Genomic DNA, 25650 nt, shown 5'->3' with positions numbered 1-25650 from the left:
AAGGTGACACTTGGCAACTGCGTGGAAAATAATCTGCATAGTGTTATTGTCATCTAAGGTCACAAACTATGAACTTAACCTGTCTTTATTTATATAAGAAACCGTACAATACCAACACAATGGCCTTATCGGCTCAGACTCCTCTACAGCACCATGGACAGCGACTATTGCATTTAAATGGAAAAGACTGGATTGTAAGACAATGACGAATGCAAATCATCACTACTTTTAAAGGATTCAGTAGGAGAAAATGAACAAAATCAGTTTGCACAACAACACAAAGATACAAATAAAAAATAAGAAAAGCTAGCGAACTACTAGAGCAAACTAGACCAGCGTTGAGTAACCGTGTAGGACATTATAAATGGGCTGCTCTTACCTTGTCTTTGTTGGGTAAAGTCTGAGTTCTGGTAAAAGTGTCTCCTCCGTTAATACTGATCAGTTCACCATCTACAGGTGGATATGGTGCGGGGAAAACCACTACGTCACTCTTCAGTGTGTCTGAGCTGAAACACACGTCATATTGCTGAGTAGATTTGGAGTAAGACCAGCTCCCGTCAGGGTGGGTGGTGATCATTGGGGCGCTGTACCTGCTGAAACTGCCGTCTGTCCTGTGGCATTTGACAGCTATTAGACTGATGAGGCTCAGCAGAAAGATCACTGACACCGACACAATGGCGATCAGCAGATACAGGTTTAAATCAGAGAAGCTCTCCTCCTTTATGGGCACATGTCTGAACTGAGTCTGGATGTCAGCTGTGCTTTCAACCACCACCACATCAATAGACACAGTAGCTGACAGGGAGGGTTCTCCGTTATCAGAAACCAACACCACCAAGGGGTGAGTTTTCAGGTCATTGTCACTCATTCTCCTCTTAGTCCTGATTTCTCCGGTGCTGGTTCCGATCCGGAAGAGGTTGTTTCCTTTGGGCTCAGAGAGGTGATAAGAAAGCAGCGCGTTGTATCCAGAGTCTGCATCTACAGCCCTGATCTTTGCCACAAAGTATCCCGCTTCAGCAGAATAGGGGATGCTCTCACTGTTAACGGAGCCGTGCTCAGAATAGGGCGCCAGAATATTTGGATTATTGTCGTTTTCATCCAGGATTAAAACGTTCACAGTCACGTTGCTGCTGAGCGGAGGAACACCAGAGTCTGTGGCCTGAACTTTAAACTGAAACGTGTTTAACTCCTCATAGTTAAAAGACTGCAGGCTGACTATATCTCCGGTCTCTGAGTTGATGTTCACCATTGTAGAGAGTGGTAGTGAGTTACTGTTACTTTGTAAAAATGAATAGCTCACCTGACCATTTTGATCGATGTCAGCATCAATTGCTGAAACTGTTTTTATAACTGCTCCTACTGGACTGTTTTCTTTCACATAGACATTGATTATGTTTTCTGTGAATAGAGGTTTATTATCATTTACATCTGAGATGTGTACATTAATAACGCTCATACTAGAGAGAGGTGGGCTGCCCTCATCAGTAGCAGTGATGCTGATGTTGTATTGAGATGCTCTCTCTCTGTCAAGAGGACCATCCACCACCAACGAATAGTAATTCTTATAATTTGACTCTAATTTAAAAGGAACATTATTGGTAATTTGACAGTTCACCATCCCGTTTTTACCTCCATCTTTATCAAATACTGAAACAAGTGCAATAGCGGTGCCAATGGAGGCATCTTCTTTGACTGCATTTAACAGAGATGTGACTGAGATTTCAGGGGCATTGTCATTGACGTCTAAAACTTCAATCAATAATTTGGCATGTGAGGTCATCGGAAAAACTGCTCCATCACTGGCTTGTACCCGAATCTCAAAAGCATTATTTTCTTCAAAGTTGATATTCCTTTTATTTGTTACAGTCCCAGTTTTTTCATCTATAGCAAACAGATCAGTTTTGGTTACACGGTCTATTTTATTAAAGGAGTACAATATTTGTCCGTTTGGGCCTGCATCTAAATCAGTAGCATTTAACGTTATAATTGATGTTCCAATCTTAGCGTTTTCATACACACTGGCTTTATACAGAGTTTGGCTGAATACTGGAGGATTATCATTAATGTCCAAGACATTAACTATGATTACCATAGTGCCTGATTTAGCAGGAGTTCCTCCATCAATGGCAGTCAGTGTGAGTCGAATCACAGACTGTTTTTCTCTGTCTAAAACTTTCTGAAGCAGTAATTCGGCGGTAACACTCTCTCCTTTATGTGTAGCGAGAGAGAAGTGTTCATTCTGGCTAAGCTTATAGGTATTTACAGTATTTTTACCGACGTCTGAATCGTAAGCTTGTTGCAAGGGGAATTTAGCCCCTGCTGCTGTGTTCTCTGTAATGTTCAATACCTGTGACGTACTGAGAAATGATGGAGAATTATCATTCACATCTAAGATTATAATTTCAATCCGGTACAGTTTCAAAGGGTTGTTAATTACAGCTTCTACACTGAGGGAGCATTTTGGTTCATCGCCGCAGAGTTCCTCTCGATCTATTCTCTCGTTAACGTACAGGACACCAGTCTTTAGATTTACCTCGAAATATTTCCTCTTTGATCCAGCAACGATCTGAAACATGCGGGACTCCAAATCCTGGACATTGATGCTCAGATCTTTAGCGATATTTCCGACAACAGTCCCCAGATTCACCTCCTCTGAGACGGTGTAAGAGAGCTGCCCAGACACCGCTTCCCAGTAACAATCCAGCAGCACGAACAAGAGATAAATCCATACGGAGCTCGTTCTGCTTGGAAAACGCATTATTCCTTTCATCGAGAAGGAGCATGAAGACAAATCTGGATATGTTACAACAACCACGAGATTAAGATTCGGGAAGATATAGTCCAAACGAATATTTCCGCATTTCAACGACCAAACAAGACAACCGTTCTTTGTCGTCCGACCTCTCTCTGTAACAAAGCCCAGAGACGCATCATCCGCTGAATCTGGGAGGAGCTGTGAGCCACCGAAGAGACCGTCCAAATGTGAAGGTCTATAGTGTCCCCGTGTGGACGTTTATCATAACTACACGCTACATCATACCATTGTAAAGCAGTAAACATTCTCAATTTTGTTCAAACAGTGTGATTGCACAAACTAAATGGTCAAATAATAATCAAGAACGTCCAGACCACTAATTACTAAATTTCACAGACTGAACTGTTCTTTAGAATACAGTATATTTTAGAAATCAACTGAAATTGCAAGCAAAACCCTTAAAGCACTGACAGTGAGGTACATGGTGTGGTAAATACAGAAATACACTCTGCGACCTTTTTAACTGAAGGGCAAAGATTAAATAAAAATAATTTAAGAAGAAGATAAATCATGACATTTGTAAAATATTGTTCAACATTTGTTTCCAAAGATGTGTATTCATGTGTTTGAAAACACTGTGAACTTCAACAATGTTTTGTTTTGCACCATATTCTGGGAGGTGCAAGAAAGAGTTCAGCACCATGGATAGCGACTCACAAATCAGCAGCCAAAGATGACTGAAATTTACAAACTATCAACCAAATATCAGCAAGCTACAGTAGGGTACCAAAATACAAACTCATTAACCTTGATTACTTCTACTTTATGTTAATTCCATCTTTATTAAAAAGATGAATCCGTGTAAATGCCTTGACGGTTTCCTTTCCACCACATAGCAAACTTAACGTAACTAATACTGCACTATATCGTAACTATTTATCTACCAAGAAAGAGTGAAGCAATGAGCACTTAATGTATTTAATTTCTTACCTTGTCTTTGTTGGGTAAAGTCTGAGTTCTGGTAAAAGTGTCTCCTCCGTTAATACTGATCAGCTCACCATCTACAGGTGGATACGGTGCGGGGAAAACCACTACGTCACTCTTCAGTGTGTCTGAGCTGAAACACACGTCATACTGCTGAGTAGATTTGGAGTAAGACCAGCTCCCGTCAGGGTGGGTGGTGATCATTGGGGCGCTGTACCTGCTGAAACTGCCGTCTGTCCTGTGGCATTTGACAGCTATTAAACTGATGAGGCTCAGCAGAAAGATCACTGACACCGACACAATGGCGATCAGCAGATACAGGTTCAAATCAGAGAAGCTCTCCTCCTTTATGGGCACATGTCTGAACGGAGTCTGGATGTCAGCTGTGCTTTCAACCACCACCACATCAATAGACACAGTAGCTGACAGGGAGGGTTCTCCGTTATCAGAAACCAACACCACCAAGGGGTGAGTTTTCAGGTCATTGTCACTCATTCTCCTCTTAGTCCTGATTTCTCCGGTGCTGGTTCCGATCCGGAAGAGGTTGTTTCCTTTGGGCTCAGAGAGGTGATAAGAAAGCAGCGCGTTGTATCCAGAGTCTGCATCTACAGCCCTGATCTTTGCCACAAAGTATCCCGCTTCAGCAGAATAGGGGATGCTCTCACTGTTAACGGAGCCGTGCTCAGAATAGGGCGCCAGAATATTTGGATTATTGTCGTTTTCATCCAGTATTAAAACGTTCACAGTCACGTTGCTGCTGAGCGGAGGAACACCAGAGTCTGTGGCCTGAACTTTAAACTGAAATGTGTTTAACTCTTCATAGTTAAAAGACTGCAGGCTGACTATATCTCCAGTCTCTGAGTTGATGTTCACCATTGTAGAGAGTGGTAGTGAGTTACTGTTACTTTGTAAAAATGAATAGCTCACCTGACCATTTTGATCGATGTCAGCATCAATTGCTGAAACTGTTTTTATAACTGCTCCTACTGGACTGTTTTCTTTCACATAGACATTGATTATGTTTTCTGTGAATAGAGGTTTATTATCATTCACATCTGAGATGTGTACATTAATAACGCTCCTGCTAGAGAGAGGTGGGCTGCCCTCATCAGTAGCAGTGATGCTGATGTTGTATTGAGATGCACTCTCTCTGTCAAGAGGACCGTCCACCACCAACGAATAATAATTCTTATAATTGGACTCCAATTTAAAAGGAACATTATTGGAAATTTGACAGTTCACCATCCCGTTTTTACCTCCGTCTTTATCTAATACTGAAACAAGTGCAATCGCGGTGCCAATGGAGGCATCTTCTTTGACTGCATTTAACAGAGATGTGACTGAGATTTCAGGGGCATTGTCATTGACGTCTAAAACTTCAATCAATAATTTTGCATGTGAGGTCATCGGTGAGGAAGCTCCATCACTGGCTTGTACTCGAATCTCAAAAACATTATTTTCTTCAAAGTCTATGTTCTTTTTATTTGTTACAGTCCCAGTTTTTTCATCTATAGCAAACAGATCAGTTTGTTTCCCTCGGCTTATTTCACTGAATGAATATAACACTTGTCCATTTTGACCTGCATCTAAATCAGTAGCATTTAGCGTTATTATCGATGTGCCTATCTTTACATTCTCATGCACACTGGCTTTATATAGTGTTTGACTGAAAACAGGACGATTATCATTAATGTCCAGCACATTGACTATTATAGCCATAGTGCCTGATTTAGCAGGAGTTCCTCCATCAATGGCAGTCAGTGTGAGTCGGATCACAGACTGTTTTTCTCTGTCTAAAACTTTCTGAAGCAGTAATTCGGCGGTAACACTGTCTCCTTTATGTGTAGTCAGAGAGAAGTGTTCATTTTGACTGAGCTTGAAGCTATTTACAGTATTTTTGCCGACGTCTGCATCTTGAGCTGGATGCAGTGGAAAATTAGCCCCTGCTGCTGTGTTCTCCGTTATGTTAATCACCTGTGACGTGCTGAGAAATGATGGGGAATTATCATTTACATCTAAGATTATAATTTCAATCCGGTACAGTTTCAAAGGGTTGTTAATTACAGCTTCTACACTGAGGGAGCATTTTGGTTCATCGCCGCAGAGTTCCTCTCGATCTATTCTCTCGTTAACGTACAGGACACCAGTCTTTAGATTTACCTCGAAATATTTCCTCTTTGATCCAGCAACGATCTGAAACATGCGGGACTCGAGATCCTGGACATTGATGCTCAGATCTTTAGCGATATTTCCGACAACAGTCCCCAGATTCACCTCCTCTGAGACGGAGTAAGAGAGCTGCCCAGACACCGCTTCCCAGTAACAATCCAGCAGCACGAACAAGAGATAAATCCACACAGAGCTCGTTCTGCTCGGCAAATGCATTATTCCTTTCTTCGAGATGGAGCATGAAGACAAATCTGGATATGTTACAACAACCACGAGATTAAGATCAAGGAAGATATAGTCCAAACGAATCTTTCCGCATTTCTACGACCAAACAAGACAACCGTTCTTTGTCGTCCGACCTCTCTTTGTAACAAAGCCCAGAGACGCATCATCCGCTGAATCTGGGAGGAGCCGTTAGCCACCGAAGAGACCGTCCAAATGTGAAGGCCTATAGTGTCCCCGTGTGGACATTTGTCAAAACTACATGCTACATCAAACAGCATTGAAAAGAAGTATAGATACTCAATTTTGTTCAAACATTAAGTGACTGCAAAAATCTAATTGTCAAATAATAATCAAGAACGTCCAGGCAACTAATTAGTAAATTTCACATAGTGAACTGTTCTTTAGAATACAATATATTTCAAAAAATAAGTGACATTTCAAGCAAAATCCTTACAGCACTGACAGTGAGTTATATGATATGGTAAATACAGAAATACATCCTGCGCCTTTTTAAGTGAAGACCAAAATGACTGCAAATAATAAATCAAAAGAATTTAAGAAGAAAATTAATTATGAAATCTGTAACATGTTGTTTAACAGCTATTCCAAAGATGTGTGTTAATGTGTTTAACAACACTGTGGACTTCAACAACGTTGTGTTTTGCACCATATTCTTCGAATTGAAAGCAAGTTTGAATAGTGGAGTTCAGCACCACGGATAGCGACTCACAGAGATCAGCAGCCAAAAATGACTGAAATTTACAAACCATCAACAAATGAACAGCAAGCTGCAGTCTACAGTACCAAACAACAAACTCAATAACATTGATTATTTCTACTTGATATTAACTCCGTCTTAATTAAAAAGCTGTGTCCATGTAAACGACATGACGGTTTCTTGGACGTCACTTAGCAGACATCTCTTAAGGTAAAAACGTAAGGTAACGAAAATAATACTGCACCATCGTAACTCATCATCTACAAAGAAAAAGTGAAGCAACGAGTACTTAATGTATTCAATCTCTTACCTTGTCTTTGTTGGGTAAAGTCTGAGTTCTGTTAAAAGTGTCTCCTCCGTTAATACTGATCAGTTCAGCATCTACAGGTGGATACGGTGCGGGGAAAACCACTACGTCACTCTTCAGTGTGTCTGAGCTGAAACACACGTCATACTGCTGAGTAGATTTGGAGTAAGACCAGCTCCCGTCAGGGTGGGTGGTGATCATTGGGGCGCTGTACCTGCTGAAACTGCCGTCTGTCCTGTGGCATTTGACAGCTATTAAACTGATGAGGCTCAGCAGAAAGATCACTGACACCGACACAATGGAGATCAGCAGATACAGGTTTAAATCAGAGAAGCTCTCCTCCTTTATGGGCACATGTCTGAACTGAGTCTGGATGTCAGCTGTGCTTTCAACCACCACCACATCAATAGACACAGTAGCTGACAGGGACGGTTCTCCGTTATCAGAAACCAACACCACCAAGGGGTGAGTTTTCAGGTCATTGTCACTCATTCTCCTCTTAGTCCTGATTTCTCCGGTGCTGGTTCCGATCCGGAAGAGGTTGTTTCCTTTGGGCTCAGAGAGGTGATAAGAAAGCAGCGCGTTGTATCCAGAGTCTGCGTCTACAGCCCTGATCTTTGCCACAAAGTATCCCGCTTCAGCAGAATAGGGGATGCTCTCACTGTTAACGGAGCCGTGCTCAGAATAGGGTGCCAGAATATTTGGATTATTGTCGTTTTCATCCAGGATTAAAACGTTCACAGTCACGTTGCTGCTGAGCGGAGGAACACCAGAGTCTGTGGCCTGAACTTTAAACTGAAATGTGTTTAACTCCTCATAGTTAAAAGACTGCAGGCTGACTATATCTCCAGTCTCTGAGTTGATGTTCACCATTGTAGAGAGTGGTAGTGAGTTACTGTTACTTTGTAAAAATGAATAGCTCACCTGACCATTTTGATCCATGTCAGCATCAATTGCGGAAACTGTTTTTATAACTGCTCCTACTGGACTGTTTTCTTTCACATAGACATTGATTATGTTTTCTGTGAATAGAGGTTTATTATCATTCACATCTGAGATGTGTACATTAATAACGCTCGTGCTAGAGAGAGGTGGGCTGCCCTCATCAGTAGCAGTGATGCTGATGTTGTATTGAGCTGCAATCTCTCTGTCAAGAGGACCGTCCACCACCAACGAATAGTAATTCTTGTAATTTGACTCTAATTTAAATGGAACATTATTGGTAATTTGACAATTCACCATCCCATTTTTACCCCCGTCTTTATCAAATACTGAAACAAGTGCAATAGCAGTGCCAATGGATGCATCTTCTTTGACTGCATTTAACAGAGATGTGACTGAGATTTCAGGGGCATTGTCATTGACATCTAAAACTTCAATCAATAATTTGGCATTGGAGATCAGAGGAGAAGAAGCTCCATCACTGGCTTGTACCCGAATCTCAAAAGCATTATTTTCTTCAAAGTCTATATTCTTTTTATTTGTTACAGTCCCAGTTTTTTCGTCTATAGCAAACAGATCAGTTTGTTTCCCTCTACCTACTTTACTGAATGAATATAACACTTGTCCATTTTGACCTGCATCTAAATCAGTAGCATTTATTGTTATTATTGACGTGCCTATCTTTACATTCTCATGCACACTGGCTTTGTACAGAGTTTGGCTGAATACCGGCGGATTATCGTTAATGTCCAGCACATTGATTATTATAGCCATAGTGCCTGATTTAGCAGGAGTTCCTCCATCAATGGCAGTCAGTGTGAGTTGAATCAAAGGCTGTTTTTCTCTGTCTAAAACTTTCTGAAGCATCAATTCGGGAGATATGCTCTCACCTTTATGTGTAGCCAGCGAGAAGTGTTCATTCTGGCTAAGCTTATAGCTATTTACAGTATTTTTACCGACGTCTGCATCGTCAGCAGAATGCAGAGGGAATTTAGCCCCTGCTGCTGTACTCTCAGTTATGTCGATAACCTGTGACGTGCTGAGAAATGATGGGGAATTATCATTTACATCTAAGATTATAATTTCAATCCGGTACAGTTTCAAAGGGTTGTTAATTACAGCTTCTACACTGAGGGAGCATTTTGGTTCATCGCCGCAGAGTTCCTCTCGATCTATTCTCTCGTTAACGTACAGGACACCAGTCTTTAGATTTACCTCGAAATATTTCCTCTTTGATCCAGCAACGATCTGAAACATGCGGGACTCCAAATCCTGGACATTGATGCTCAGATCTTTAGCGATATTTCCGACAACAGTCCCCAGATTCACCTCCTCTGAGACGGAGTAAGAGAGCTGCCCAGACACCGCTTCCCAGTAACAATCCAGCAGCACGAACAAGAGATAGATCCACACAGAGCTCGTTCTGCTCCGCAAATGCATTATTCCTGTCGTCGAGAAAAGGCACAGACAGATTCGGCAAATGAGGTCACTCAAATCAAGAATTTAAACCGAATGACGAAATACACGAAACGAGTTTTTCCGCATATTTCCTCCACAATAAGAAGATGGTCGTGCACCGTCCTCTTTCGCCCTCTCAGTCTCTTTGTTTCAATCGCCTGAGAAACATCATCATCCTCTGAATCTGGGAGGAGCCCCGAACCACGAAGAGGACGTCCAAATGTGATGGTCTACAATGTCCCCGTGTGGACAATTGTAAGAATTACACTCAACATAAAAACATTATAATATTAGCAGACCCTTATATTCCTAAATTTCCCTTGGATATGTATCCAAGCCATTCCATAACACCAGGAAGAGTCCGCGTAACTGCGTACGTTATCATACTGATCATTTAGATTCACACGTTATGTTTCTGTATTTTTTAACAATATAACCTATTTTAGAAAGTAGAGTCAGATATTCAAGTGCGTAAACAACAACAAAAAAAGTCTACATTAGCCAGACACAAAACTCTTAAAGAAAAATAATATATATATATAGGACAGGAAACATGATCAAACTAAGGGCAACGACTTTATCTTCATAGCAACCTTGTTGATAAATTATGGAATCTATTATATATTGTAAAATAATGAGTGCCAAGTATATGAATCAGTACATGAACGTAATTTCTACGAAACAAGGTTGCAAATATCTTGCATTTGGCAATTTTGTCCTGGGGTTTAGGTACAACACACGACCAGAGATATGTGTTCAGCACCATGGATAGCGACATACACGTTAAAAACCAACTCTGCAGCTGACTGAGATGATGACAAATCCACCAACACTAACAACAGGCATATTTATATCAACATACTCAATTCATTTTAAATATTTCTATTTCAACTCTACTTATCATTTTTTTGTGACCTATAGGTAGCATGTCACAAATCTCTATGAAAGGCACTAAATAAAACGGCATCGATTCCCACCCATATCTCGACACAAGAGCAGGCTATAATAACAAACCTAGGTATGTAATGTCATCATGTTCTTACCTTGTCTTTGTTGGGTAAAGTCTGAGTTCTGGTAAAAGTGTCTCCTCCGTTAATACTGATCAGTTCACCATCTACAGGTGGATACGGTGCGGGGAAAACCACTACGTCACTCTTCAGTGTGTCTGAGCTGAAACACACGTCATACTGCTGAGTAGATTTGGAGTAAGACCAGCTCCCGTCAGGGTGGGTGGTGATCATTGGGGCGCTGTACCTGCTGAAACTGCCGTCTGTCCTGTGGCATTTGACAGCTATTAAACTGATGAGACTCAGCAGAAAGATCACTGACACCGACACAATGGCGATCAGCAGATACAGGTTTAAATCAGAGAAGCTCTCCTCCTTTATGGGCACATGTCTGAACTGAGTCTGGATGTCAGCTGTGCTTTCAACCACCACCACATCAATAGACACAGTAGCTGACAGGGAGGGTTCTCCGTTATCAGAAACCAACACCACCAAGGGGTGAGTTTTCAGGTCATTGTCACTCATTCTCCTCTTAGTCCTGATTTCTCCGGTACTGGTTCCGATCCGGAAGAGGTTGTTTCCTTTGGGCTCAGAGAGGTGATAAGAAAGCAGCGCGTTGTATCCAGAGTCTGCGTCTACAGCCCTGATCTTTGCCACAAAGTATCCCGCTTCAGCAGAATAGGGGATGCTCTCACTGTTAACGGAGCCGTGCTCAGAATAGGGCGCCAGAATATTTGGATTATTGTCGTTTTCATCCAGGATTAAAACGTTCACAGTCACGTTGCTGCTGAGTGGAGGAACACCAGAGTCTGTGGCCTGAACTTTGAACTGAAACGTGTTTAACTCCTCATAGTTAAAAGACTGCAGGCTGACTATATCTCCAGTCTCTGAGTTGATGTTAACCATTGTAGACACGGGGACTGAGTTAGTGTTACTTTGTAAAAAAGAATAGCTCACCTGACCGTTTTGACTGATATCAGCATCAACTGCAGTCACTGTTTTAATAACTGCTCTTACTGGACTGTTCTCTTTCACATAAACATTAATCAGCGGCTCCGAGAAGCGAGGCGGGTTATCATTGACATCAGAAACATGAACTGTCACTATGTTGGTGCTGGAGAGAGGTGGAGTCCCTTCATCTGTCGCTACGATAGTGACATTGTACTCGGCCTGACTCTCTCTGTCAAGAGGACCATCAACTACTAACGAATAATAGTTTTTATAATTTGTGTCTAATTTAAACGGGGCATCATTTAGAATGACAGCTTTTACTACACCGTTTTTTCCCTCCATCTTTATCCAACACAGAGACGAGTGCTATAGCAGTACCCACTTTAGCATCCTCCTTCACTGTGTTTAGTAGTGACGTCACAGTGATTTCAGGAGCGTTGTCATTCAGGTCCACCACTTCTACCAGCACCTTACAATGAGCAGACATCGGAGGCTGTCCTTTATCACTGGCCTGTGCATGAATCTCAAACGCAGGATTTTCTTCATAGTCGATGTTACCTTTGACCAAAATTGCACCAGTTTTAGAATCAATTTGAAATAAATCCAAAACACGATCCTGACCTCTTTTTCTCAAAGAGTATTCAATTTCACTGTTTAAACCCTCATCTGCGTCTGTTGCATTAAGAATGATCACAGTAGACCCTGTTGGCAGGTTTTCAAATATTTGAATTTTGTATAAAGATCTGCTGAAAACGGGAGGATTGTCGTTGTTATCCAAAACGGTGATGATAATTTGTGATGTGCCCGACCTCGGTGGATTTCCTCCATCCAGTGCAGTCAGTGTGAGTTTTATTACGGAGTCATGCTCTCGGTCTAAAGATTTCTGCAGCACTAACTCAGCAGACACGCTATCTCCCCCTTTGTGAATTTCTAAAGAAAAATAATCATTATTACTGAGTTTATATGTATTAACACCGTTCTTTCCAACATCCAAATCCGACGCTTCTATCAGTCCAAATTTCACTCCCGGTAAAGTGCTTTCGGCTATGTTAAGTGACTGCAACTGCTCAGAGAAAACGGGTGCATTGTCATTTATATCTATTATAGTTATCTCTAAACGATAAAGCTTCAGTGGGTCATTGATCACGGCCTCTACATTGACAGTACATTTTGCAGCCTTCGCACAAAGCTCCTCTCTGTCTATTCTTTCATTGACATAAAGAACGCCAGTTTTCACATTTACATCGAAATATTTTCTCTTTGTTCCCGCAACGATCTGAAACATACGAGACTCTAAATCATGTACATTTAGACTTAGATCCTTGGCGATATTTCCAACAGAAGTCCCCGGGTTTACCTCCTCTGAGACGGAATACGAGAGCTGTCCACACACCGCTTCCCAGCAATAATTCAGCAGCACCGCCACAAGATATATCCGGAAAAGGCTCGTTCGTCTTGGGAAATACATAGTTACATCCAACCCGAAAAATACATGAATCCCTTTCCAACCAATCCCGTCCAACCGTCACATTAAAAGTAAAGTACACACTCCAGTTTCTCGCATTTTTATCAGACGGGGGAAAATATTTTTCACCCTCTTTCTCTCTCACCCTGCGTCTCTGTAACAAAGCCCAGAGAAACATCATCACCACCCCCTGTTTCTGGGAGGAGTCTTGTGCGTCCTGAAATAACGTACAGATGTCATGGTCTACAGCGTCTCCATGTGGTGATGTCAAATAACTACATCCAGCCTTTGACAACAACAATGGAATGACTAACCAACTGTGTGAACTATTTCAAGTAATACTTATGCATTTCGACATAATTCTCGCTCATATTCCTTCTGACTTTTGAATTTTTTTATCCATACCATTATAGCTTCACCTGCTAACTATCGGCCAGAAAGCTACAAAAAGTAAAAATATGAAATACATTTGGAGTAAAACATTACAACACGCTGAAGATATAAAGGGAGCTGAAAATGTTGATTGCAAATAAACATTGCAGTTTGTCCCTATTTCCTAATAGGAACAAAAGGAAAGTGAAATAAGGTAATGAAGTAAGCTATTGAAATATCTTCCCTATATATTATTAAACTGTTTTTACATCTGTTATGAGTAAATACGAACAATTTTCATAAAATTCAGGTACATAATAATACTACTCGGTTTCCATTAGATACATTATCCGCGTTGCACTCTCCAGACCCCACACATCCCACTGTGGTGCTTATTTCAGAACCATGGACAGCAACATACACTTTGTGTATAGTGTGAGAATATTGTGAACTTCAAATACTACCATTACTCTGGCTCATGTACTGTACTTTTCATCACAAATCGACAGCCAAAACACTTTTAGACTCGGGAATACATGGATACATATGGCTTTTTTGCACTTGTCTTACCTTGTCTTTGTTGGGTAAAGTCTGAGTTCTGGTAAAAGTGTCTCCTCCGTTAATACTGATCAGTTCACCATCTACAGGTGGATACGGTGCGGGGAAAACCACTACGTCACTCTTCAGTGTGTCTGAGCTGAAACACACGTCATATTGCTGAGTAGATTTGGAGTAAGACCAGCTCCCGTCAGGGTGGGTGGTGATCATTGGGGCGCTGTACCTGCTGAAACTGCCGTCTGTCCTGTGGCATTTGACAGCTATTAAACTGATGAGGCTCAGCAGAAAGATCACTGACACCGACACAATGGAGATCAGCAGATACAGGTTTAAATCAGAGAAGCTCTCCTCCTTTATGGGCACATGTCTGAACGGAGTCTGGATGTCAGCTGTGCTTTCAACCACCACCACATCAATAGACACAGTAGCTGACAGGGAGGGTTCTCCGTTATCAGAAACCAACACCACCAAGGGGTGAGTTTTCAGGTCATTGTCACTCATTCTCCTCTTAGTCCTGATTTCTCCGGTGCTGGTTCCGATCCGGAAGAGGTTGTTTCCTTTGGGCTCAGAGAGGTGATAAGAAAGCAGCGCGTTGTATCCAGAGTCTGCGTCTACAGCCCTGATCTTTGCCACAAAGTATCCCGCTTCAGCAGAATAGGGGATGCTCTCACTGTTAACGGAGCCGTGCTCAGAATAGGGCGCCAGAATATTTGGATTATTGTCGTTTTCATCCAGGATTAAAACGTTCACAGTCACGTTGCTGCTGAGCGGAGGAACACCAGAGTCTGTGGCCTGAACTTTAAACTGAAAGTTTTTTAACTCCTCATAGTTAAAAGACTGCAGGCTGACTATATCTCCAGTCTCTGAGTTGATGTTAACCATTGTAGACACGGGGACTGAGTTAGTGTTACTTTGTAAAAAAGAATAGCTCACCTGACCGTTTTGACTGATATCAGCATCAACTGCAGTCACTGTTTTAATAACTGCTCCTACTGGACTGTTCTCTTTCACATAAACATTAATCAGCGGCTCCGAGAAGCGAGGCGGGTTATCATTGACATCAGAAACATGAACTGTCACTATGTTGGTGCTGGAGAGAGGTGGAGTCCCTTCATCTGTCGCTATGATAGTGACATTGTAGTCGGTCTGAGTCTCTCTGTCAAGAGGACCATCAACTACTAACGAATAATAGTTTTTATAATTTGTGTCCAATTTAAATGGAGCATCATTTAGAATGACAGCTTTTACTACACCGTTTTTCCCTCCATCTTTGTCCAACACAGAGACAAGTGCTATAGCAGTACCTACTTCTGCATCCTCCTTCACTGTATTCAGTAGTGACGTCACAGTGATCTCAGGTGCGTTGTCATTCAGGTCCACCACTTCTACCAGCACCTTACAATCTGCAGACATTGGGGGCTGCCCTTTATCACTGGCCTGTGCATGAATCTCAAACGCAGGGTGTTCTTCGTAGTCTATCTGACCTCTGACTATAATTGCACCTGTTTTAGAATCGATTTGAAATAAATCTAAAACATGATCCTGACCTTTACTTCTCAATGAATATTCTATTTCAGCATTTAATCCCTCGTCTGTGTCTGTCGCATTCAGAACAATAACAGTTTTGCCTACTGCTAGGTTCTCAGAAATCCGTGCTTTATATAAGGAGCTGCTGAAAACCGGAGCATTATCGTTATTATCTAAAACATTTATAATGATTTGAGACGTTCCTGATTTGGGTGGAATTCCACCGTCGACAGCAGTCACTACAAGTCTCACAGTATCTTGTTTTTCTCTATCTAAAGCTTTCTGAAGCACAAGCTGGGCAGACACACTCTCTCCCCCTTTGTGAACCTCTAAAGAGAAATAATCATTTGGACTTATCTTGTATGTACTAACACTATTCTTACCAACATCGAGATCCGACGCCCCTATGAATCCAAATTTCCCTCCCGGCACAGTACTTTCAGCAATGTTAAGAGACTGCAAATCCTCAGTGAAATATGGCGCATTATCATTTATATCGACTATGTTTACCTCCAAACGGTAAAGCTTCAGTGGGTTGTTGATCACGGCCTCAACATTGACAGTACATTTTGTCGCCTTCGCACAAAGCTCCTCGCGGTCGATTCTTTCATTGACATAAAGAAAACCAGTTTTCAGATTTACATCGAAATATTTTCTTTTCGATCCAGCAACGATCTGAAACATACGCGCCTCCAAATCGTGGACGTTAAGGTTTAGATCTTTAGCGAGATTTCCCACAGAAGTCCCCGGGTTTACCTCCTCTGAGACGGAGTAAGAGAGCTGCCCAGACACCGCTTTCCAGCAACAATCCATAAGAACAAGGACTATGTAAATCCCAAAAGGGCTCCGTATCCTCCGCGTCGACATATTTTGATCCAGTGTGAACAGAGCATGTGGATTCTAGTCTCCAAAATCCCCTTTTATAACTCCGAATGAAAGCTAAGTGCCACAATCCAGCTTCCTTGCTTGCTTATGGTGAAATGATGGCCACACGATCCATTCTTTCACTGCGTCTCTTTGTAACAAAGCCCCGAGAAACATCATCATCCTCTGAACCTGGGAGGAGCCTGACGCAACCAAGATGAACATCAAAATGTGATGGTCTACAATGTCCCCGTGTGGTCGTTTGAAATAACTACATTCACCACTAAAAACAGATTAATCACCTACAGTCTTCTGAACTCTCAAGTAAACATACAGCTAATAAGTCACAAATAAAAGAAAAACACCAAGAGAAACTGTCCAATTCCCTTATTTACTTATTCACAGATTCGTTTGTACAAAAGTAGGATCAATGTAAAAATAATGCAAACCAACAACCCTGCCTTTCTCTGTTTCTTTTCAAATCTATAAATGAAGGTAATCAAATTATTCAGAGATACATCTTATTTAAATGAGGTAGAATCTGGTATACATCACTTACCAATAAATATAAATAATTGAAATAAAAATCCAGCAAATATGTTGGGTAGTACCAGGAAAACGTACAGTATATGCACTATTAGGAGTAGATGTGATTTCAGTTTTGCACACAACACGTTGTGGCGCTTGTTTCAGCACCATGGACAACGACATACACATACTGCAGTGCTTTCGGGAAGAATGAATGAGAGACTTATATAGGTTAACTTCAAAATTGTCATTACTTTGGCCCATATGCCGATACACACTTACAAACACAAAGAGGAAAGATGTCAAGAAGTAATTGCCTTCATACATAAGGAAAAGAGGAACACGAGGAGACCAACATGTTGTCAGCCGCAGCCCTGGAGAGTAAAGTAGCACATCGAATGAAACACGTTGATTTGTCATAGTTTCTTACCTTGTCTGTGTTGGGTAAAGTCTGAGTTCTGGTAAAAGTGTCTCCTCCGTTAATACTGATCAGTTCACCATCTACAGGTGGATACGGTGCGGGGAAAACCACTACGTCACTCTTCAGTGTGTCTGAGCTGAAACACACGTCATACTGCTGAGTAGATTTGGAGTAAGACCAGCTCCCGTCAGGGTGGGTGGTGATCATTGGGGCGCTGTACCTGCTGAAACTGCCGTCTGTCCTGTGGCATTTGACAGCTATTAAACTGATGAGACTCAGCAGAAAGATCACTGACACCGACACAATTGCGATCAGCAGATACAGGTTTAAATCAGAGAAGCTCTCCTCCTTTATGGGCACATGTCTGAACTGAGTCTGGATGTCAGCTGTGCTTTCAACCACCACCACATCAATAGACACAGTAGCTGACAGGGAGGGTTCTCCGTTATCAGAAACCAACACCACCAAGGGGTGAGCTTTCAGGTCATTGTCACTCATTCTCCTCTTAGTCCTGATTTCTCCGGTGCTGGTTCCGATCCGGAAGAGGTTGTTTCCTTTGGGCTCAGAGAGGTGATAAGAAAGCAGCGCGTTGTATCCAGAGTCTGCGTCTACAGCCCTGATCTTTGCCACAAAGTATCCTGCTTCAGCAGAATAGGGGATGCTCTCACTGTTAACGGAGCCGTGCTCAGAATAGGGCGCCAGAATCGTTGGATTATTGTCGTTTTCATCCAGGATTAAAACGTTCACGGTCACGTTGCTGCTGAGCGGAGGAACACCAGAGTCTGTGGCCTGAACTTTAAACTGAAACGAGTTTAACTCCTCATAGTTAAAAGACACCAGGCTGTGTATAGCTCCAGTCTCTGAGTTGATGTTCAACATTGATGAGGGGTTACTGCTACTTCGTAACAATGAATATATCACCTGGCTATTCTGATCAACGTCAGCATCTGTTGCAGTAACTCTTTTAATACATGCTCCCGGTGGATTGTTCTCCTTCAGGTAGATATTAATTAGGGGCTCTGGGAACAGAGGTGGATTATCATTGACATCAGAAATGTGTATAGAAAGCACACTGGTGCTGGAGAGTGACGGGGTTCCTCTATCAGTGGCCACTATGGTGACGTTGTAGTTAGAAACACTCTCTCTGTCCAGAGATCCGTCAACTAACAAAGAATAATAATTTTTATAGTTTGTTTCCAGTTTAAGTGGAATCTTATTTTGAATTTGAATTTCCACATCACCGTTTTCCCCACCATCCTTATCGAGCACCGACACCAGAGCAACCACGGTGCCTACATCAGCGTCCTCTTTCACTGTGGTGTGTAGTGACGTCACAGTGATCTCAGGAGCGTTGTCATTCACGTCCACCACTTCTACCAGCACTTTACAATGAGCAGACATCGGAGGCTGCCCTTTATCACTGGCCTCTACGCGTATCTCAAACGCCTTTTTGTCTTCAAAGTCTATATTTCCTTTTACCTTAATGACACCTGTTTGACTTTCAATTTCAAAGATATCAAGTACATGGTCTTGATCTTTGCTTCTCAGTGAATACACAATCTCACCGTTCAGGCCCTCGTCTGCATCGGTGGCGTTCACAGCGATTACTATTGTGCCCAGTGGCGTGTTTTCTGGTATTTTAGTCTTATACAACGTTTCGCTGAATATCGGAAGGTTATCGTTGATGTCTAAAACATGAATAACGAGCTGTGAGGTGCCTGATTTCGGAGGATTCCCTCCATCTACAGCTGTCAGCGTCATGGTGATGACAGGCTGCTTCTCTCGGTCTAAAGCTTTCTGCAGCACCAACTCAGCAGACACGCTGTCTCCTGCTTTGTTCACTGCCAAAGAGAAATGCGCATTTTGGCTCAATTTGTAACTACTGACTCCGTTTCTCCCCACATCTATATCAGTTGCTTCAGATAAAGCAAATTTCACTCCTGGTAATGTAGTCTCTGCAATGTACAGATTTTGTAAATTGGTCGTAAACAATGGGGCGTTGTCATTTACATCTAAAATGTCTACATCAAAACGGTAAAGCTTTAAAGGGTTATTTATGACTGCTTCTACACTCACTGAGCATTTAAGTTCCTCCGCGCAGAGCTCCTCTCTGTCTATTCTCTCACTGACATACAGGACACCAGTCTTCAGATTTACCTCGAAGAATTTCCTCTTTGATCCGGTAACAATTTGAAACATGCGTGATTCCAAGTCCTGTGAATTAAGGTTGAGGTCTTTAGCGATGTTTCCAACAGGAGTCCCCGGGTTTACCTCCTCTGAGACGGAATAGGAGAGCTGCCCAGACACCGTTTCCCAGTGACAATCCAACAGAAAGAGCCATAGATATATCCCCAAATAGCTCCATCTACAACGCGAAGGCATGTTTCCGTCCAATATGAACACAGCATGAGTATGACTTCCAGTCAGGGGCAAATATTGCAGGCAGTGTGGAAGATTCAACCGAGGTGAATCTGTTTGTTTCAACCGTCCTCCCTCTATAACAAAGACTGAAGAAATGTCCCAGTCGCCTGAAAACGGGAGTGGCCTAGTTGACTCAGAGAGTAGTGCTGTCTCGGATGGATCAACAGCGACGCTACGTGGTGAAATAGACAACATGCATGAGAGCAGTGGAAATGTAGGCCTAATGCTGCCTCCTCTTAAGCAGCCATTACAGTCACGCCATAAAATATTGATATACTTATATGTGCTGCTGAAAAGCCCCACATTTCACATTTCAGCACCATGGACAGCACATCAGAGCATGTAATAGAAAGCCTGTTCACACAGCAGCTCCTTCTACCTCCTTCCACTTATCTACCCCATTTATTTGAGTTAGGCTGTCATTTGCATCATTTTGGAGTTTATGTCAGGAAATGTTTTCACTTTGGTAAAATGACGACATTGGGTTTCCATGGCTACCAAAAAACAAACATCCAGCCATTTATTTGGGTGTCCTGCTTTGGAGGAAACTTCTGAATTGAATAATGGTTCTTTATAATAAATTGTCAGCCAATCTTTGCTTAAATAATTAAGACATTCATCTTCCATTTGTGTCTTTTTTTATTATGTCAAATTACCACATATTTGTTTAAATAATGATTTCATTCTTAACAAACTGCAATAGAAGGCTGAATACTGGCCAAAAATGCGAAGTAGTAGAAATACATCTTGCCACTGCATCCGCATCACTCCCTTCTCCTTTCCTCTTTTTTTTTCTTTGTCAGCCTTGAGGGTAATAAATAAATTTAATTGGACCCTATTGTTCTGCTGCACGCACCTCCGTGTGCTGTGGTGTATTTCGGTGTATTTTAGCATTTCTCCACATTTCCACAGAGACAGTAGTCATGAGCTTATGAACATTCCCTCGTTTGTAATCCCAGGATTAAGCCCTGGGTTCAGAAACTCCTGTCCTATTTCCTTTCTGTAGGAAACATGATTTGATTTGAAAATATTAATAACCATCACACACTGAGCCGCAGTCATCCGTTAACCCCAAAATGCAATAATAATAATAATAATAGCTCACAAAGGATGCTCCGTGTGCTCAATTTTCTTAATGTATGGCAATGGAAAATGTGATGTATACAATGACACAGAGTCAAATGCACATGTAGGTTATTTACATACATGCAAGCACACACACAAAGACCACCTGGCACATCAGACCCAGACAGATGAAATTCAATGATTCATAGTTTATTTGTAGGTCACTGTCTATACTGCACTGGCCTGACAGGACTTCCGTCTGGATCATCTTACTCATAAAATCAACATGACACACACGAACCACTGATGCTACAGTTTACTCAGCATTCTAAAGACAATTAATCTTTATTTTACCAGGGATTCTGCTCTGTGGCCTGCTGACACTGTGACCTGGTTTTGTATGCTAAATGTGAACAAGCCATTTCAACCCTTCCAAGAAATAATAAACAGCTACAAGAGTATCTACATTTACAATCCACAAGTAAACCTAGTACTGCACTGCATTGCACACACACAGTATGTGAATGATATCAGATGCTGTACTACTGAATCCGACCTGAGAGCAAAGTCGGGGCCTCTTACTGAGCATGCCCACTAAGCCATGTGGAGGAAACCCTGATTGTGTCACGGAGACATAAAAGATGATGAGCACACATTACCTCCTCCTCCAATGCCAGATACAGCTCCCCTGGGAAGCATCTGCAGAGGGGTCAATTAATCTATTAATAGCTCTACATGTATGCACTAATGCAGAAACGGTTAATCATAATTTGCAAACACACAGAGACACGTGTGCTGCTTTAATTAACACCGTTTAGTTGATTAAAGTAACCAAGTCAAGACAGTATTCCAGTTTTTATTTATGAACTCTGTATCCATTGATGAAAGTCACATTTCCTGAGGATATGATAATTGAATTTGCTGAATAATTTATAGTGAATAAATGGTGGTTGAGAAAAATATACAGTATTTACTCCCACAAACACAGGGAGCTGTGCATAATAAATCTAGTGGTTAAATACACGTGTGCCTGTTAACCTGCTTCTCTGCATGTGGTTTACGTATCACGTGATGAAGTTAAAAGGAGGAACAGTAGGCAGCAGTGGGATCAAAGGGGCAGAGAGCAGTAGGTGAGGGGCGGGGGTGGCATGGGAGGAAGCAGCCGTGTTTTTAGGCGTGTTCTCTGCATAATTAAAAGGCTACCACCATATATAGTCGCCATATTAGCTTATGTATCTCCTCCCTACTTATAATTTCATGATAGTCCTTATGCATAGCCGTCAGCTGTGTGTGTGCTTGTGAGTAAGTGTGTGTTATAAGTGCGTGTGCTGTACTGTTCATCTGTGTGCGAGTTGATGGGGGGAAGGGTGCTATTCTGAACATGCTTCAAGGCGAGTCTCACCCCCTCTTTCCTCTCTCCTTCTGCACAGCTCTCTTGTCTCCATAGCAACGCCATCTCAGGCACAGACATGATGCATGTGTGCACACACACACCCACACCCTCACTAATGCAGAAGCATATGGGTTTATTTTTCAAAGGGTTAACATAGGATAGTAAAAGTAATACGCTGCTGGATACTTCTACATTTGTATCTGCTACTGTTCACTTTCACGTAGCCATTTCATCTCACTGAATGATCACATTGGGACCTGCAAATTACACAAACACACACACACACACACACACACAAACTCAAACCACACTTGTATGCATACCAGACCAGGCTGTCAACAGTTGCAGTTGGGCCGCTCATGCATTGATAATGTAGCACTGCAGCAGCATATTCACTCTGACGGATTCACTTTAGCAGCAGTGCTTGCTTCTCTTTCCACCCCCACAGCCCCACAGAGAGGCTGACCTTTGCATTCAGCCATGCCCAACCCACTGTTCCCTCTCTGGGCCTTGCAGGGCTCTGGGGACCACCCCCACTCCTGCAGTCCGCACACTATACATCCTGCTTCATGTGACGAGGAACTGATGTCATAGTGCTGCTTTTGCATGGAGTAGAGCTCATCACGGCACAAGGGGGCAACCTACTCCTTCTGCATGTTTTCTTCCTTACTCAACCCCTCCAGTATAGATCATGCTTTTTGTTCAGATCTATTCATTTTTGTTTGTTCTTTGTGTGCTGAGATGCTGAAACTATTTCATAGGTTAAAATTATCTGGTGGTTCTCTGATAAACAGCTGTGAAAGGACTCGTACACAGTACTTAATTTTAAAAACAGTGCGACTAGAACCACACCCAATTGCAGCAGTACACTAATGAGTTAGATTCTCTGATAAAGCAGATGGGATGAATGGAGATAAAGAGGTAACAAGACTGGCTTAATGTAATAGAAACAGGACGTGAAATTACAGAAGAGGAACCCAAATGAAGTAAAAAGTGAGGGAGGAGGGGAAATGGCCCTTGGAAGATAAAGAAGTCTAAAAATAGAGGGGGATGTTCTTGCTTTTCCGTGAGAGGATATTCTCCAAATGGGAGAATTACATCCCTAGCTACCATATAACACTGATATTTTAATCATGTTTTTTTATTTATTTTTTTATTTGAAGCATCAGGATGCCCAGCTCAGACACAAATAGTACCCTATAGATTATAGAATACATTAACTAGACGACTAGACTCACACTTGTATGCACACAAACAGCTATGAACAGTTGCACAAAGATATCATCAATAACATCATCTATGATAGATAGTTAGGAAGAGAGAGAGAGAGAGGGACAGGGAGGTGGGGGGGAAGATGAATCACTCCTAATGTTTAATCCAACTACCACTTAATCATTTATTTCCAAATCTGCGCTCGCCTCCACTGGTTTCTGGAGTAAGTAGGACAGGGGCGGGTCCAGGGAAACATGAGCCGGAACAAGATGAAAACCAGGACACAGCAATATGGAGCAAACACACACATGCACATACCCTTGAGATAAAACTAGAGGCGCACCAACGCAATGTTCACTCATTTGGAAAGTAATGGCACAATGCCCAAAAATCACATAATTAGTTACTCTACTGTAAAACAACAGGCGGGAGAAACTGCATGCTGTTGTTGCTGAAGTGAACGCTCTATTTGATGCTGTCATGGCTGTCATTGGGGGGATAGGACAGTATAATATAGATTGTACACATACCTAGTATTCCTAATTTTCTATTCAGTACTTTATTTGTTTCCTTACAGTTTTACAGATACGTTTACACTTTATTTGATGTTTTAGCCTCTCTATCAATACACCAACACTAGGCATTTTTTCAGTTAAGTGCAAGGACATTCATAAATTGTCAGTTTACAGGTGATCCGTAGGGCCCTCTGCCCATTAAAGGCAAAATATACTCATCATGATGGAGCTATGCAAGTGCAATTTCAGTCATTGAACCTGTAACGGTGAATTTACAGTAATTCATAGCAAGCAATGCATATATACTGCATGACTCACAGTGCCAGTCAGTGTCAGTGTGGAGTTTAACTGCAGGAAGGAATCATCAGTGTTTGTGTGATTTGCATGTGTTTGTGTGTTAGAGAGGTGTGAGAGGGAGAAATGGAGCTAGTGAGAGAGACAGAGAAAAGAGAAATAATGTGTGCATGTGCATGTATTTCATTCATACATATTTAATTGTAGCTAAGGGAAAATGTCAGTTATTCTTTAAATTGAAAAAAAACATCTAATTCAGCAAACAGGCTGTGAAAGCAGAGGCACACTCCTGCATGCTTCCTTTGCATCAGCAGACCATTAATCAAAACTGTCAATAAACCAGGATGTACAACAAGCTTTGGTAACAGCGAAGGTAGCACGGAAGCCTTATTGGTCAGCTAGAATCAATGTGACTGTAATGGACACTCTGATTGGCTCAACATTGTGCCTAGAGACAAAGGCAGTGTCTGATAGATCTCTGCTTTCACAGGGTGCACCCATAATAGATTCACCATCTCCCCTCTTGTATCCATGGTGACGCAGATGCAGCCCCCGTCAGTGCCCCTCCCTGCACCCCCCTCCACCGCACCCCTCTTCATGAGCTCTCAGTACATATGCCAAGGACAGGGTGTTTATTTTTCCATAATCACAGCCATACAAACTAAAAAATTTGGCTTATATTCGACTAAAATGCACATATTTTCCACATTGTGCACATTCACACGTTTTATACAACCATTTAATATGGTAGAGGACACACACATGCTCTCGGTGCAGTCTCTCTCTCTCCTATTCTCTTCCCACTCACACACAGAGACAGCCTGAACCAAACCATTTTTGTGGGATTAAGAATGAATCTCGCTTTATAGTCGGGCATGGATAACCTAGATTTGTCAATCAAACAGTTCACTGGGGAAGAGGGCACAGACTCTGTTTGGCTTAAATCAGAATGTAAAAATAGGACAGGACCCGCTGCCCGTGGATCAATACTGACACAGGAACTCAATAACAATACCAGTCAATACACTGCCACATACAGAGTGGCAACATGCTAAATAATTGAATGTATTGACACACAGACACACAGAAGAAGTGGCATGTCGTTTCCACTTTTTGCCACCAGGGGGAGCTTTTTTACCCTTGTCTTTGTTCTCTATAGCAGTTTCCACATGCACAGACAGACACACACTGATGACAGAGGCAGGCAATGTTATAAAGCCTTATATTAGATTAGCACGCTCACGCTCTCCAAAAAATGTATCAGTGGTGATGATACACTAGCAGCCTTGGTGTCTGCCACACATTTCCTCTGCCTGCGGAAATTAAAATGTCAACCCTCCCAGATGGGGAAAGAGATGTGGATGTATCTAACAATACCTGCACATTCCCATCCAGCATGATACATATCAAAACAAGGAGAGGAAGACAGAGAGATAATTCCATCAGCCACAACTGAAGATTATGCAGAATGTCCTTTATAGAGCACTTGCATATACAGT

At 42.0% G+C, this 25650-nt stretch overlaps 7 protein-coding genes across 14 annotated transcripts in view; 1 reads left to right on the top strand and 6 right to left on the bottom strand.

Moving 5' to 3' along the window:
- Positions 1 to 25650, top strand: part of LOC119494180 (fibroblast growth factor 18-like) — a 247537-nt gene that overhangs the window by 57347 nt on the left and 164540 nt on the right. The window lies entirely within an intron of this gene.
- Positions 1 to 25650, bottom strand: part of LOC119494157 (protocadherin alpha-C2-like) — a 169968-nt gene that overhangs the window by 90978 nt on the left and 53340 nt on the right. Inside the window, exon 1 of one of the 6 annotated variants that reach the window (XM_037779808.1) lies at positions 17261 to 19770. The exons of the other annotated variants lie outside the window; for them this stretch is intronic. Coding sequence (XP_037635736.1) covers positions 17261 to 19633 — 2373 coding nt within the window. The 5' untranslated portion in view covers positions 19634 to 19770. Of the gene's footprint in view, positions 1 to 17260; positions 19771 to 25650 lie in introns of those variants that run through there. 6 annotated transcript variants of the gene reach the window in all.
- LOC119494167 (protocadherin alpha-10-like) lies at positions 344 to 2818 on the bottom strand. Its single transcript, XM_037779837.1, has one exon. The coding sequence runs from the start codon at positions 2768 to 2770 to the stop codon at positions 359 to 361; it is 2412 nt and encodes an 803-aa protein (XP_037635765.1). The 5' UTR covers positions 2771 to 2818; the 3' UTR covers positions 344 to 358.
- LOC119494171 (protocadherin alpha-10-like) lies at positions 3719 to 6315 on the bottom strand. Its single transcript, XM_037779842.1, has one exon. The coding sequence runs from the start codon at positions 6122 to 6124 to the stop codon at positions 3734 to 3736; it is 2391 nt and encodes a 796-aa protein (XP_037635770.1). The 5' UTR covers positions 6125 to 6315; the 3' UTR covers positions 3719 to 3733.
- On the bottom strand, positions 6778 to 13372 carry LOC119494169 (protocadherin alpha-8-like). Its single transcript, XM_037779840.1, is given in 3 exon segments — positions 6778 to 7161; positions 10602 to 11852; positions 11854 to 13372. Coding segments are annotated over 3 exon segments (2394 nt in total). The 5' UTR covers positions 12985 to 13372; the 3' UTR covers positions 6778 to 7149.
- Positions 7168 to 9917, bottom strand: LOC119494175 (protocadherin alpha-10-like; the record flags this gene model as incomplete). Its single annotated transcript, XM_037779847.1, has 1 exon — positions 7168 to 9917. A coding segment is annotated over exon 1 (2373 nt), but the record flags the coding sequence as incomplete, so codon positions are not given.
- LOC119494163 (protocadherin alpha-8-like) lies at positions 13692 to 17244 on the bottom strand. The gene has a single exon (XM_037779830.1). It carries the CDS (start codon positions 16303 to 16305, stop codon positions 13849 to 13851), a length of 2457 nt encoding a protein of 818 aa, XP_037635758.1. The 5' UTR covers positions 16306 to 17244; the 3' UTR covers positions 13692 to 13848.

Source organism: Sebastes umbrosus, chromosome 9, assembly GCF_015220745.1.
Source record: "Sebastes umbrosus isolate fSebUmb1 chromosome 9, fSebUmb1.pri, whole genome shotgun sequence".
In the NCBI taxonomy this organism is placed as follows: domain Eukaryota; kingdom Metazoa; phylum Chordata; class Actinopteri; order Perciformes; family Sebastidae; genus Sebastes; species Sebastes umbrosus.
Note: the sequence above shows the minus strand (reverse complement) of the source record. Positions and strands in the feature narration are given on the sequence as shown.

Bases quoted from the DNA above. Each gene is read 5' to 3' on its own strand.
- LOC119494167 (XM_037779837.1), bottom strand. From the start codon at position 2,770: ATGAAAGGAATAATGCGTTTTCCAAGCAGAACGAGCTCCGTATGGATT.
- LOC119494171 (XM_037779842.1), bottom strand. From the start codon at position 6,124: ATGCATTTGCCGAGCAGAACGAGCTCTGTGTGGATTTATCTCTTGTTC.
- LOC119494163 (XM_037779830.1), bottom strand. From the start codon at position 16,305: ATGTCGACGCGGAGGATACGGAGCCCTTTTGGGATTTACATAGTCCTT.